General features: G+C 42.5%; 1 protein-coding gene across 5 annotated transcripts in view; it reads left to right on the top strand.

Annotated features, from left to right (window-relative positions):
* The first annotated feature begins 1,514 nt into the window (after nt 1-1,514).
* Nucleotides 1,515-14,780, top strand: part of TMEM63A (transmembrane protein 63A) — a 41,682-nt gene continuing 28,416 nt past the window's right edge. Inside the window, exons 1-5 of one of the 5 annotated variants that reach the window (XM_069069091.1) lie at nt 1,515-1,717; nt 2,529-2,580; nt 7,079-7,264; nt 12,243-12,442; nt 14,634-14,713. In XM_069069091.1, the coding sequence (XP_068925192.1) occupies nt 12,245-12,442; nt 14,634-14,713 (278 nt within the window). In that variant the 5' untranslated portion in view covers nt 1,515-1,717; nt 2,529-2,580; nt 7,079-7,264; nt 12,243-12,244. Of the gene's footprint in view, nt 1,718-1,748; nt 1,932-2,528; nt 2,581-7,078; nt 7,265-12,242; nt 12,443-14,633; nt 14,714-14,780 lie in introns of those variants that run through there. The other 4 variants (XM_069069090.1, XM_069069092.1, XM_069069089.1 and 1 more) reach the window with 4 other exon arrangements.

Genomic DNA, 14,780 nt, shown 5'->3' with positions numbered 1-14,780 from the left:
AAGTTCCTTCCAAATATGGGCAATTCAGGGGTAGGAAACCTTTGGCTTCCAGGCCACATGTAGCCCTCTAGGTCCTCAAATGTGGCCCTTTGACTGAATCCAAACTTCACAGAACAAATCTCTCAATAAAAGGATTTGTTCTGTAAAACTTGGACTCAGTCAAGAGGCCACAGGTTCCTCACTCCTGGAGCCATTGCCTCCCAAAAGTTTCAAGCAGGAGAACCTGTTTTTATGTCAAAAAAAATTTTTTTTGCAAACCTCCTTCTTAGTAATAGTGGATATATTACCACTGATTGAGAAAATGTGATAATAAAGAACTCCTATGAACTCAGTGGTGCTTTTAAATGAAATGATATTTTATCATAGTACCTGCAAACATTTGGAAAATAGTCATATATGTGTATGTGTGTATGACTCATAGTATTTATTCAGTCTATAGAAGGTATACTTGCTTCTTTATTACCCCAAGATGTTGTTTTGAAGCTTTCAACAACTGAAAATCTGTCTGAAGTAAAGAACATTTCAATCCTAGATCTAGTCCTATATTATAGTTTTATCCTTTATATTTTGTATTCTTGACAAAAAAAGTAAAAGGTCATATTTCTTCATAAAATTGTTTAAATTTCTATTGATATGTTTCATTAGGATACAAACCTTGCTTTCCATCAATCAACAATCACTTAGTATAACTTAGTATGTGCTATTTCAAGTTTTTTTTAAACTGTGTCCAATTCTTCATGACCTATTTGGGTTATTTTTGACAGACACAGGAGTGGTTTGCCATTTTCTTCTCCAGCTCATTTTACAGATGAAGAAACTGAGGCAAACAGGATTAAGTGACTTGCCCAGGGTCACACAGCAAGTAAGTGTCTGAGGCTGGATTTGAACTCAAGAAGACGATTCTTCCTCACTCCATGTGTGGCCCTCATCAGACCCTTAAGACCAAGCATTTGTCTTCTCACTTCCCTCTTCTGTAAAAAGAAAAAGAAAAGCCAAATCCTGGTTACAAATATGCTTATTCAAGCAAAACAAATTCTCACATTGGCCAGGTCCAAAAATGTGTCACGCTCAGCATATCATCATTTGCATACCATCACTTCTCCGTGAGTAGCAGGTGGGTAGCAAGCTTTATCAACGGCTCTAGGACCAATTGTAATTCGAGTCATAACAGCAACCTAGGCACTCCAGCAGAGTACATGGTCTTTTGGCTCCTAGGGAGACCCCTCCCACTCCCATATTATCTCTGCATCAGCTTCTCTACCTTAGCTTTCATCTCCCATATTCTCGTTTCCTTTGGCAATAGTTTTCCCAGGGATTTACAGTATTGCAAAAGAAAAGATGGGAGCTGCCCCTCTCCTAGCCCTGGTCCTGGCTTCATATCCACGTGCCTGCCCTTTTCCCTTTTCCCCACCCAAAAACTCCATCCAGGATGGAGGTTAAAGCGCATTTATTTCATGTTCCCTAAACCATGTGTGAGTCTTCTGGCTAAGCCCAGCCTGGGTGCTGGCATACTTCCTCTGCGACCTTGGCCAAGTCACTTCCCGTCTCGTAGCTTCAGTTTCCCTGTCCGTAAAATGAGCTCTCAGTCTGAGACGATTTCTCTTAAGGTCCGTAGAAGCTCAGGAATGCCTAATGAGGAGGGAAGCACTCAGCTATGAACTTTGAGGAAGCGAGGTGGCAACCGGAGGATCGGGGGCTGAACCTACAATTGGCGCAGGTGGGTTGGTGAGTTTGGTTGTGGAACACAGTAGGGAGCGTAGCCAGCTGAGTGCCCAGAAAGCCCAAATTGGGCAAGAGGCGGAGCCTCTGCGCATGTGCATTGGAAGTGTTTGAGTTTCACTTTGTAACTTTTAAGTGGTCAGGTAGCCTCTGGGCCGGATCGGGTGGAACTCAGCAACTTCTCGGGGCCGGGGCCAGAGCCACTGCTACAGGTAAAAGGGTGACAAGGATCGGGGGGGCACCGCCGCTGCCCCCTCGCCTTCCTGCTTACTGGCTTGTGCAGGGGTGCCGTGGGCTGAACCGGGCTAGGCAGGGGGCTCCGTCCCCGAGCCCTGCCACGTCAGGTGTCCTGTTCCGGGGCGGGCGTGGCCCGTCCAGGCCTTCTGCAGTGGTCCTGCCGGGGTGTGGGTGGTATGCACAGCCCTTATATCTAAGCAACAAGAGGAAGGGACGGAGAGAGAAGCCTCCCGGGGGAAGTTTGGCTCTAACCTCGGGGAAGCGCAGAGCAACTACCTTCTCTTCCCCGGGGGTTCCTTACATCCCGCCCAGGACTCTCTTCCCTACGCCTCGCTGCCCCCTTTCTTCCTTCCTTAAACCTCTCCTTAATTCCGCCCCTTCCTCCTTTTATCTTTCTTTCACCTAACTAGCCCACCTCAACCTCAGCTACTGTACCGCTTTCCTTCCCTGTCAGCTCGCGTCCAAAGTCTCCACTGGCCTATCCCGGAGCTGCTACAATTGGCATTTCCTCCCTAGGTTTCTAGCCCTCCCTTTTAAGGTTAACTTCCATCTACTGTGTTTGTATGTTCTAGATATCTTTTTATTTACATTGCCGCCTCCTCCCTCCTGCCCCCCAAATAAAAGGTAAGTTCTTTGGGGCAGGGCTATTGGTTTTTTCCTTTGTATCCCTAGAGTTTAGCTCTGCGTTTGGCAAGCGCTTAATAAATGCTTTCTGATCGATTGAGTCTATCCACTCACGGGGAGACTTGGCAGGAAAGGTATTAAGGGACTGCTTATTGAGAAGCCTGAGTTCACTAGTGGAGTTAAGCCTCACAGGCTTAGACAGAATATATCCCTAAAAAGCCTTTTTAAGTACTTAACACTGCACTAAGACTTTTGGAACACCCTGTATTTGGAAGGGCCAAAGGAAAAGAGTAAGAAGTTACCTGAATTTGAATAACCTGTTACTAGTTTGGCTCCTTGGGTAGGGGTGGACAGGACCTGAAAGCTGGAAGTATGGGAGAGTAGAAGGAACAGGGCTAAGAAAGCTTTTGCAAAGAAAGAAAATTGATAAGCCAAAGTTATCAGAGAGTTTGAGGTGATTTTGGTGATTTCAGTGCCTCCCTCCAAGGACAAGGTAGTAGTGGGGTGCCTACTGCTAACTTTCTGCTCCAAGTCCCAAGTAGGAAATAAGTAGTGAGGGAGGGGGTGTTCCAGGTGGAGGATTGATTCAGGCCCCACACTGTTGAATAAGTAGATATCTGTCCTTCTTTGGGGTGTCCAGAAGTGTGTTGTTTGGATTCCAAAAGGAGTATAGCCAGAGGGAATCATTCTTCCTCAGAAAGCATCCCACAAAAATATCCATTCCAACACAGGAAGTTCATTGGGCTCCTTAATAACTCCACGTCTGCTGAAATTTCTCTAAGGGTGGGTATGGGCAGGAACAGAGATCATAACCTCATTTCCCTTGGAAGTGGCATCACACACCCCAGTGTGTTTGGTTTGGGGATGAATTTGGGCCAGCTGGCAATTCATATACTAGGGAATGGAAGAAAACACAAGCATGAACTGCTTCTGTGGGCATCGCTTATGTGTTTCTTTAGCTTGAGGAAATGATTTTTTAAAACTGGGAGCTATATTACCACATCTCACCAGTCAGATTGGCTAAGATGACAAAACAGGAAAATGACAAATGCTGGAGAGGATGTGGGCAATTTGGAACACTAATGCATTGCTGGTGGAGTTGTGAACTGATCCAGCCTTTCTGGAGAGCAGTCTGGAATTATGCCCAAAGGGCTATAAATACTTTCATACCCTTTGATCCAGCAATACCACTCCTAGGGTTATATCCCAAAGAGATCATAGACATGGGAGAAAGACCCCTATGTACAAAAATGTTTATAGCAGCTCTTTTTGTGGTAGCAAAGAATTGGAAATTAAGGGGGTGCCCATCAATTGGGGAATGGCTGAACAAGTTGTGGTATATGCATGTTATGGAATACTATTCTGCTATAAGAAACAAGGAGCAGATGGTCTTCATATTTACCTGGAGAGGCTTAAAAGAACTGATGCTGAGTGAGAAGAGTAGAACCAGGAGAAATTTGTACACAATTACAGACACAACGTATATGTGATGACCAACTTTGATAGACTGGACTCTTCTCAGCAATGCAGTGATATAAGTCAATCCCAAAAGACTCATGATGGAGAGAAATACTGCATCCAGAGAAAGAACTAAGTTTATATCCAGGTGGAAGCAAAATACCTGATCTTTTTCCTTCTCTTATTTGGTTTTATGTCCTCTTTACCATTTTTTCATTCCAGCTGGTACAATCCGTCCTTATAACCTGACTAATGTATAATGTGAAAGTATTTACAGATCCTATACTTGACTATATGCCGCCATGGCGGGGGGAAGGGAGGGAGGGGGACAAAATTTGAAACTCAAGGAATTGTGGAATTGAATCCTGTAAATTAAAAAGGAAACAAACAAATTAATTTAAAAATTTTTTAATTAAAAAAAAAAACTGGGAGCTATAGTTGCCCCCTCCTCCCTTACTAGCAGACCACAAGTTTGAAGAGCACACAAGGTGTCTCAGCCACAGTTTGCATATTGTTCAGCTGATGGTTAAGTAGGTGCCTTCAGAAGTCAGACTCTTTGCTCTATGAGGGGTCTTCCACAAAGAAGCTTTTGCAAAGAAACGAAATTCACTAAGGTTTCAATTCCTGATCATCTAAAGTTATCAGAGATCCCCTGTCATAAGACTTCAAGTCAGATGGCGCCCAAGCACCCCAAAGGAGATAAAGATGCTTGGAGTTAACTGTTCGTAAAACATCATCTTTAAATTTGGTGGGGATGAAGGAAAAAAAATACCTTGTGTTACTATAGTGCCTCTCTTCTGAGCTGCTTAGCCGTCTATAGCTTCTCTGGGAGGGAATAACAAGGGTTACTGGTTTGATGTTATAGTTGAGGAAACTGAGAGTCAGGAATGGTAACTTACCAGGGCCATATAGTGAGTCTGGCAGAACTGAAAAAGAAATGCAGGTCTCTTGACTCCCAACACAGTGCCCTTTCCATCAATCCACACTGTGTACTACCCATGCAGACCCCAGAAGGCACTGAAATGTGCAGTTACCACTTTGGTACAGTCAAGATCAGCAACTGGATTTGCGTAAGAATCCAGGGTTTACAAATCAGATTTTGGGAGGATAGCAATGCTTGGAAAGAGCACTGAATTAGGTGTGCTGTGAGCCAGCTGGGATCTAGCACAATTATGCCTTATCCCAACAGTGTGATCTTGGGATAGCTACTTAAATTCTGTTCCTCAGAGATAATTTGTGGAGAAATATTGTGAAGATCAAAAGGTATTTTAAAAACACGATTTCTAGGTAGAATAGGATGGTAGTATTTATAGCTTTAGAACTGAAAGGTACCTTAGAGGTCATTTATTCCAATCATTTTATAGATAAGGAAGCTGAGGTAGATATGAAATGACTTGTCCAAGGTGACACTAACAGTAAATAACAGAGCTGGGATTCAAACCCAGGTTCCCTGATTTCCAAATCTAACACTCTTTCCCACTGTGCTGTACAGTTCTATTCATTCATTCATTCATTCATTCATTTGTTTATTCATTTATTTTTGTATTGAACTATATGGACTCGTCTGAGACATATTCTGAATGCAGTCTCAGAATACTCCTCAGCAGTAAGTACCTGCCTGACTGGTTTCCCTAGTGCCTTAAGTTTTTGCCCACCATGTCAAAGCCAGTGGCTCTCAGCATCACACTTCTGTCCCAGCCATCTGGTGGATAGAAATTTGATGCTAAGTCCCACTGGCCTGAGGTTTTCAATGCTCAATCAATCAATAAGCATTTATTAAGTGCCTGGTGTATACCAGGCACTATCTTAGGTGCTAAGGCTATGAAGGAAGGAAGGAATGGGCATTTATTAAGTAACAAGTAGAGGTAGCTAGGTGGTGCCTGGGCCTGGAATCAAGAAGACTCATCTTCATGAGTTCAAATCCAGCCTCAGACCCTTATTAGCTGTGTGATCCTGGGCAAGTCACTTAATCCTGTCTGCCTCAATTCCTCATCTGTAAAATGATCTGGGGAAGGAAATGGCAAATGCCTCCCAAACCACCACAAGATGCTCTATGAGTGGCTTGCTTTTGCTTCTGGGCTCAAAGACAATGTACTTTTTGGAATTTTCTTTCAATACTGATTACACTTTATTCCCCCTCATAAATTCTGCATTCCAGCCAGACTGTCCTACTTAATGTTCCCTGTACACAACTTTCTGTCTCCCACCCTTCTGCCTTTGTATAGGCTGTCTCCTATTCCAGGAATGCCCTCCCTCCTCATCCTCTTGGAACCCCTAATTCCCTTAGAGGCCCAGCTTGAGAACCACCTATTTCAGGAGGCCTTTTTTGGCTCCCCTAATTTTCCTTACCTCTTTATTTTTTCCCCTGACCCCAATCATTTTGCATTTATTTTGCATGTAGCCTTTATTCACTTGTGAATACATTATGTTCCCTCCACCCAGAAGAATGGAAGCTCCTTGAGGGAAAAGACAGTCTCACTGTATTTGTATCCCAGTATCTGTCACACAGGTGCTTAATGAATGTTGATAGATCAATTGAAAAATCTCGCGTTTTGATACAGAACAACAGTGAGTCTCAGATCTCTGCTCTTTCCTCTCTCCTTGTCTCATATTCCTTGTTTATTCTATCATGGCTCTTCCTGATTCCTCATCCCCTTTGGAGAAGGGGGAGAGGCCTCTGGGGGACTAGAACACTGTTGACTTCAAAGGCCACCTCCCTCAGCTACTATCTCTTATTGGAGAAGAGGGAAAGTTGGTCAAAGCAGAAAGTCACTGGGAGGGATTGAGTGCTTGAAGAGGGAGAAAGGAACAGGGGCATGAAACAAAACAAGCCAGTTGTTTTTTTTTTAAATATTTGTAGTAGGGACTGGCAGGGGCGGGGGTGGGGTGGGGGGGAAGCCAATTCAGGTGGGCTCTTAGATAAAACCAAAATCTACCAAGGGCTTTAAATTCAAAGATGTTTGGGCAACTTTCAGGGAATATGAAAAGAGCAGCCAGGAGACTGATCTGGCTTTTTGATATTCCTTCCTATTCCTTTTAGAGCAATCCATGAAGGCCAAACGACTGCCCATACTCTGGTTTTTCAAGACCTGCAGGAAATGAGCTGTCCTCCTGGTGGAGTCCAGCTTTCAGCAGAGAGGGAGGCTCAGCCGTGGTGAACCAGAGGAAGGGAATGTTTGTCTCCCACCAGCTGAAGTCATTTTCATAGGCTGATTCCAGTCACCCGGTAAGTGTAGGGATGAGGGGGAAGGACAGGCATTCATCTTGCTGCATTGGAATTCCTTGGGACCAACCCTGAAGGCAATTGTGAAAGGAGATAGGAAGACTCAGCAGCAGTGGCTCCATCCACATGTGTTATTATAGGACCACAACCATTTTCCTGGCTAAGCTGCTTCTGCAGGCACTGGGGCATTTTATACAGGAGGGGAAAGAAATCATTTAAGTTGGGGGTGTGTCCAGAATCCTGTTGATGTCCTATTCTGTTAAGGTCATTCATAAAGTCATTCACTAGGCATGTGATCACCTACTATGTTTGGGCATTGAAATTGAGGGGTGTGATCTCTTCCTCATTCAGTCTGTGCTCCTAGAGAAAGGACTCTGGACTGGGGTTAGAAGCTCAGTGCTCCTTGGCCAAGTCAGTTCATATTTCTAAGTCTTAGCTTCCTCATCTATAAAATGAAGATAGTGGTACTTCTATGTACGTAGGTAGCTAGGTGGTGCAGTGGGTAGACAGCCAGGTCTAGAGTCAGAAAGACTCATCTTCCTGAGCTCAAATGCAGCCTCAGACACTTACTAGTTGTATGACCCTGGACTAGTCACTTAACTTTGCCTCAGTTTCCTCATCTGTAATATGAGCTGGAGAAGAAAATGGCAAACCTCTCTAGTATCTCTGCCAAGAAAACCCCATATGGGAACATGAAGAGTCAGAACTGAAAATGACCGAACAACAAGAAGTACCTAACAGGGATTGGAAGAGGGACTGGGCCTGTGACTTCATTGGCATAGGGAATTCCCTAGTGAGGAAACTCCTTCTACCAATGCAGGCTGCCATCTTTGCACATTAGAATACTGAGGTTAAGTGAGTTACACAGAGGTAGGACTTGAACCCAGCTCTTTCTGGCTTCAAGACTGGCTTTCTGCCCACTATGCTGTGTTGCTTCTTAGCATGTGAATAATAATAACAATAGCAGCAATAATAATAACCTTTTTAAAAATATAGTACTTTAAGACTTGCAAAGGACTGTATATACATTATTTCACTTGGTCTCATATTTACCTTATATTTCCGCATGTACACATGCTGGGCATGAGTGTATACACATACACACAGCCTTGTGACTGTAAATCAGATGAGGCAATATATATTAAGTACTTTGTAAGTCTTAATGTGCTACATAAATGTTAGCTTCTCTTAAAACCTTTGTTCCTTGCACAGTTGGAGAAGTTCTCAAGTTTGAATGATTTAGATTTCTAGAATTAAAGTTTAAACAGGCATTTGAGGCCAGGGGTAAAAGGAGAGGGGAGGTTGAGTATTTCTGTGTCTAAGAACAATGTGGTGAGAGAAACGATCATTTTGCTGTTATATTAACAACCAATTACAAAATTAGTATTAAGGCTTGACAAGCCCTTGTAGTCATTCAGCCAGCCTCTGAAGGACACAATTGATTTTCTAGGGCAAGACCCCATCCAATTAGAAAATCTTACTTCTGTTTAGAGTTGTAAATAGAATCTACTCTAAGTGAATTTTTGCCCTTAAGAAATAAGCCCACATCCTTGCACCCTCCCATTGGAGTTTAGGGTTATCCAGCTCATGAAGGAGAAAACCAACCAGAGTAGTCTAGGTTGCTGGATACAGCCAAATCTTGTGATCAAACCACATTCTTAGTAGATGAAGCTGAAGATTTCTAGCTCCTCATTTAATGTCCACCAGTCAGGGTGGATTTCTCTTATTAGAGGCATTCCCTTTCTTTTGTCTTTTTCAGTAGTGTTTCTTTTTTTTTTCCCAATTGCATGTAAAGAAAGTTTTCAACATCACTTTTATAAGATTTTGAGTTCCAAACTTTTTTCTCCCTCCTTTCCTCCCCACTCCCCTCCACAAGACAACAAGCAATCTGATACAGGTTATCATGTATTAAATATTAAATATCAATATTAAACATAATTCCACATTAGTCATGTTGTGAAAGAAGAATAAGAACAAAATGGAAAACCACAAGAAAGAAAAAATGAAACAAAAAAAGGTGAAAATAATATGCTTTGATCTGCATTCACACTCTGTAGTTCTTTCTCTGGATGTGGATAACATTTTCCATCATAGGGGCATTCCCTTTCAAGAAAATATTTAAGTCATTCACTGTCTCCATTAGGAGTCTTTGGTTACCTAGAGAAATCACTGACCATCAATTTACTGATTATTAGCTAGCCTAATTGATAAATTGATTATTAATTACCCCAAACTGTCTTTCAGGTTTTTCATTTGTCACAGTGTAGCTGAAGCCACAGGTGTAGCTACAATTTCCATATGTACCTAAATAACACGCATAGTATTTCATAGATTTGTGAGGTAAGGGCTTTGTAAACCTTAAGGTAATATGGAAATGTGAGCCATCATCATATATTGCACTATATAAAATTTTGATCTGCAGGCTTAAAAAGTATAGGTGCCTGGGCCTTCAGTCTTGTGCAGTGTTTGGTGCTGTCTTCTTTGATTTTACAGAATCACCCAATTATAGAGTTGGCAGGTACCTTAGCAGTGTTCCAATCTGACCCATACTTGAGAAGGAATCCCCTTAGGATGATAAGATCATAGTTTTAGAGCTAGCAGGGACCTTAGAAGCCATGGAGTCTAACCCCTTCATTTTACAGAGGTAGAAACTGAGGCTCAGGCTTGCTATAGAGATAGTAAGCACCTGAAGTCGAGAGGTTACACAGGGAGGAAGTATCTAAGGTCTTCCTGATCCCAGGTGCTGGATTCTATACACCGTGTCACTTTGTTGCCTGCTTACCTCACAAGTAGTCATCTACTCTATTTGAAGGCCTCTGATGAGGGGGAGCCCATTACCTCCCAAGGCAGCCTATATTACTTTGGACAACTCTAATTTTGGGACATTTTTCCTAGATCATCCCAAACTTGCCTCTTATTGCCAAACTTGCAACTTCTTCTTGTCTCGTGGTTCTTCCCTTTGGCACCAGACTGACCCAAATCTAATCCCTCTCCCAGCCTTTCCTTGAAGTCTTCCAATAAGGAGGAACCTACTATTTCCTAAGGCAGTCAGTCTATTCCACTTTGGGAGAGTTCTAATTGTTAGGAAGCTGGGGGGGAGGAATTCCTTCTGAAATCAAGCCTAAATTTTCCTCTTTGCATCTTCCAACCCCATGGCTCTTGGTTCAGCACTTTAGGGCCAAACTGATCAAATTTAACCCCTTTCCACTTAATCACCGTTAAAAAATTTGAAGATAGATAGCTATCATGTCCTCCTCTGAGTCTTTTTTGGGTGGGGGATTGGGGTGGCTGTGTAAAACATCTCAAGTTCCTTTAGTGAATCTAAATATGAAGTGGCCTTTTGGTTCTTTCATCATCCTGGTTCTGCTAGTGACTCTCTCCAGCTTATCAGTGTCATTCTTAAACTTTGGTATCCAGAACTGAACACAGTATTCTAGATGAAATCTGTCCCGAGAAGAGCACAGTGGCCCTATCACTTCTTTATTCCTGGAAGTCATGGCTCTCTCAGAGCAGGCCAAGATCATGTTAGGGTTTTTGACTGGCACTCCATGCTGCTCACTCATTGGCCTTGCAGGCCCCTAAAATCCAAAGCTCTTTTCCAGACATGAGTCACCTCTCTCATTTTGTACTGATGAAGTTGATTTTTTTTTTTTTGCTTTTTGGAGGGCAGTTGGGGTTAACTAACTTGCCCAAGGTCGCAGGCTCTTTTTTTGTGTTAAGTGTCTGAGGCTGGATTTGAACTCAGGTCCTCCTTACTCCAGGGCTGTTGCTCTACTCACTGTACCACCTAGCTGCCCCTGAAGTTGATTTTTTGAACCCAAGTGTAAGGCTTTACATTTAGCCCTCTTAAATTTCATCTCAACTTAACTGTTCAATGAAATAGGGGAGGGCATTGGACTAAATAGCTTTTAAGATCATTTTAGAAGTTATCTAGATCCAATTCAGCTCTAGGATTCTGCACTTCTAGGATTCTGTTTATCATGTGCCTTTCGTATCTTGTGTATTGTGTTGATAGCTGTCATGGGATAAGATATTCCATTCTTTTGCTCCTTGCTTCTTTTCTACATATTTTCCCTTCTCCCTCTTTTCTTTCACCCTTGCCAGTGGCCCCCACAAACATTGTTTAGTCCTGCTGGTGACCCTTAGGACTAGAGAGAATTTTCATCTTGGTCTGGAGAAGTTCTTAACTTTTTTGTGTGTGTCATAGATCCCCTTTGACTGTGGCACTGTGGGTAGAGGACTGTGCTCAGAATCAGGAAGACTTGAATTCAAATCCACCTCAGACACTTACTATTTGTGTGAACCTGGGCAAGTTACTTAATCTCTGCCTCAGTTTCCTTGTTTATAAAATGGAGATTAGAATAGTACCTACCTCCTTTATTAAGTAGGCACTTAATAAATGCTTATTCCCTTTTCATCCCTTTGGCACTATGGTAAAGCCTATGGACCCCTTCTCAGAAAAATGTTTTTAAATGTATAAAATGCATTACATAGGATTGCACAGTAAACTAATTATGTTAATAATCCAGTTACCAAAATGTTTTTAGAAACAAGTTCTTTGGCCTCAGATTCCATGGTCTAGGGTCTTTTAAGACATTGGCATCTTCTTCTACGTGTTTCCCCTTGGTCTAGATTTGCCCATGTCAGTTAATTTCCATTTGACAAACTGTGTTCAAGGGGACCTGTTTTATAACTGAGACTCAGAGTAAGCCTGGCTGTCCTAACCCCTCTGACAATCTGAAATCACTTAAACAATGGAACTATTCTCAAGCGATGCTGCTGGACACAGGAATTCTGAATCCCTTTCTCTCCAGCTGACTTCCTGCTTAGCCACTAGTCCATGTAAAGAAGCATCCATCCCCTACAGCAGCATAAGAGATACTGGTACCAGCGGTATGGTCTCAAGGGAGTGTCCATGCTATCATTGACCCTGCTGCTTTTTGTTTCCCTCTTTCCTCCTCTTTTCCCATCTGGCCTCCAGGAATGAAGGGAACAACAAGTTTCCCAACCCTGGGCCTGTGGCATTCTGGGATGATCAGGAGCAGAGAGAGGCTGAGCATTGGTGACAAGCCCAATGATACATATTGCTACAGCACTGTTAACAACACCAGCACCGTGCTCCAGGGAGTGACCTTTGGTGGAATTCCAACTGTCTTGCTCATAGATGTCAGCTGCTTTTTGGTGAGATGCTCCCATTTCTCTTTGGTTTGGGGAGGTAACACTAGATGGATCAAACTAAGTAGAGGCCCCTGCCTTTAAGGAGTTTATAGGGGTAGGAAGAGGGAGACTGTTGGGGAAGGGGAGAGTTTATACCTGAGCAGCATGGACTGGAACTGGGACTTCAAGAAGACTGGCTTGGGGTGAACAGGATGAGTTGGGTCCCAGAAGGAAAGAGAAACAGGTAAGGAGTGGGGCTAGATGGTGGGCAGTTTTGAAGACAATTTATACGTGTATTTCTGTCTTTCTATCTGACTGTCTGTCTCTGTCTCATAATGGGAATATCAGAGTGCCCTGTAAGATGGTGGGCATAGGAAATTCTCAAGCTGTAGCACGTGAGCACTGCAAAAAAGCTGAACGAACATAGCTTCTCATTTGAGTCTTTCCAAGAACATGCTGTGTTGCTTATGGTATATTTCAGTCAACAAGTATGTGCCTTTAAGATCAGTCAGCCAATCCACAAGCCATGAATATGAAGCTTCTTCTATGGACCAATCACTGTGATAAAAAGACAAACGTGAAAGCATCTTTTCCCTTAAAGAGTTCATGTTCTCAAGGGGGAAAAAATGTGTACACTTTTTTTTTTGCCTTTTGGAGGGCAATTGGGGTTAAGTAACTTGCCCAAGATTACATGGCTAGTTGTTTTTTTGTGTGTGTGTGTTAAGTGTCTGAGGCCAACATGTACACTTTTTAAGTATATGAAAAATCAATACAGGTGTAGCTTGATATGGAGGAACATATCTCCAGGAAGATGAAAGAGCTTCTCCCAGAGGGAGGTGGAGATAGCGAGAATAGATCAATTTCTTTTAGAGAAAACCATGGTTGGAGAGGTCCAACAGTAAGTCATAGAAGAGAATGATGGGCAGATGACTTAGTTCAGTCTCTGTACTTCAGATAAAGGACAAGGGAGTGCATTCCTGGCAAGGGGACAGCCTATGCTAAAACAAGGAGGTAGGAGACGAAATGTGAGGAACACCAAGAAGACCAGTTTGGATGGACCATAGAATGCATGGAGGAGAGTAATACATGACTGACTTTTAAAAGTAAGGTGGAGTCAAGGTTGTGATGGGCTTTAAATGCCAAACAGAAGAATTTATATTTGTTCCTAGAAGTAATAAGGAACTACTGGAGATAATTGAGCTGGGGAGTGACATGGTCAGATCTGTGCCTAAGATATATCACTTTGGCAACTGTTTGGAGGATGGATTGGAAATAAAATAAAGTTCATGTTTGCTTTTTTGCAAAAATCCCCAGTGATAACTCAGATCCATTGGAATCAGGCCAGGCCCTATTACTTCTCTCTAAAAACACAAAACTTGAGTAATTAAAGAATATTGATCAGGGTTTAGTTAAGGGAAAATGAGCAGGCTGTTTGCTGTTAATTCCAATATATATGTTATTTGGTTGTTTCAGTCACATCTGATTCTTTGTGAACTCATTTGGGTTTTTGGTTTTTTTTTTTGGCAAAGATACTGGAGTAGTTTGCCATTTCCTTCTCCAGCTTATTTTACAGATAAAGAAACTGAGTCAAACAGGGTTAAGTGACCTGCCTAGGTCCACACAGCTAGTAAATATCTGAGGCTGGATTTGAACTCAGGTCTTCCTGACTCTGGGTCCAGTGTTCTATTCACTGTGCCACGAAGCTGTCATATATGTGTGTATGTGTGTATATATTGTATATGTGTATATGTATACACACATATATACAATATAGATACACATAAACAAGTGTGTATACATCTCTGTGTATGTGTGTATCAATGAGAGAACTTGGTCTCCAAGACTGCTACATAAATTTGCTTCCTAGGGTCACTTTTTAATCCTTCTGCTTTGATATTAGGAGAAGTTGGGCAGTGAGAATGTTGCAGTTAGATAGTACCAAGGTCAGGGAAAACAGCTTCTGCTGAAGCCTCCATTGCAAGAGGGTCTGTCCTCATACTGGGATATAGCTGAGTAGGATACTGAGAAATGACCAGCTTTCCATGCCCATGGAGAGGAATCACCATTGCTGGAGGTACACAGGGTGCTTTGTAGTTAGTAGAGTTGGGATGGTGTTGTGCTCATCCCCAAGAAATCTCTATTTTTAATTAGAAAAAAATCTGTGATGCATCTGTCTTTCTCTTCCCCCTGGCCCTTTTTTCTTTCTTGCTCCTAGTTTTTAATAGTTGTGTTTTCCATAATTCGAAGAAGATTTTGGGACTATGGCCGCATCGCACTGGTGTCAGAAACAGACAGGTAAAAATAAGATTCCTTGGTATGAGAGTAGAAGAAATCTACCTCAGCTTCATGGGAGCAGATTGTT

Source organism: Petaurus breviceps, unplaced genomic scaffold (genome assembly GCF_028583685.1).
Source record: "Petaurus breviceps papuanus isolate PSGF00001 unplaced genomic scaffold, PetGlider_PUasm1.0 90778, whole genome shotgun sequence".
Taxonomy (NCBI): domain Eukaryota; kingdom Metazoa; phylum Chordata; class Mammalia; order Diprotodontia; family Petauridae; genus Petaurus; species Petaurus breviceps.
This window is presented reverse-complemented; position numbering and strand designations above follow the sequence as displayed.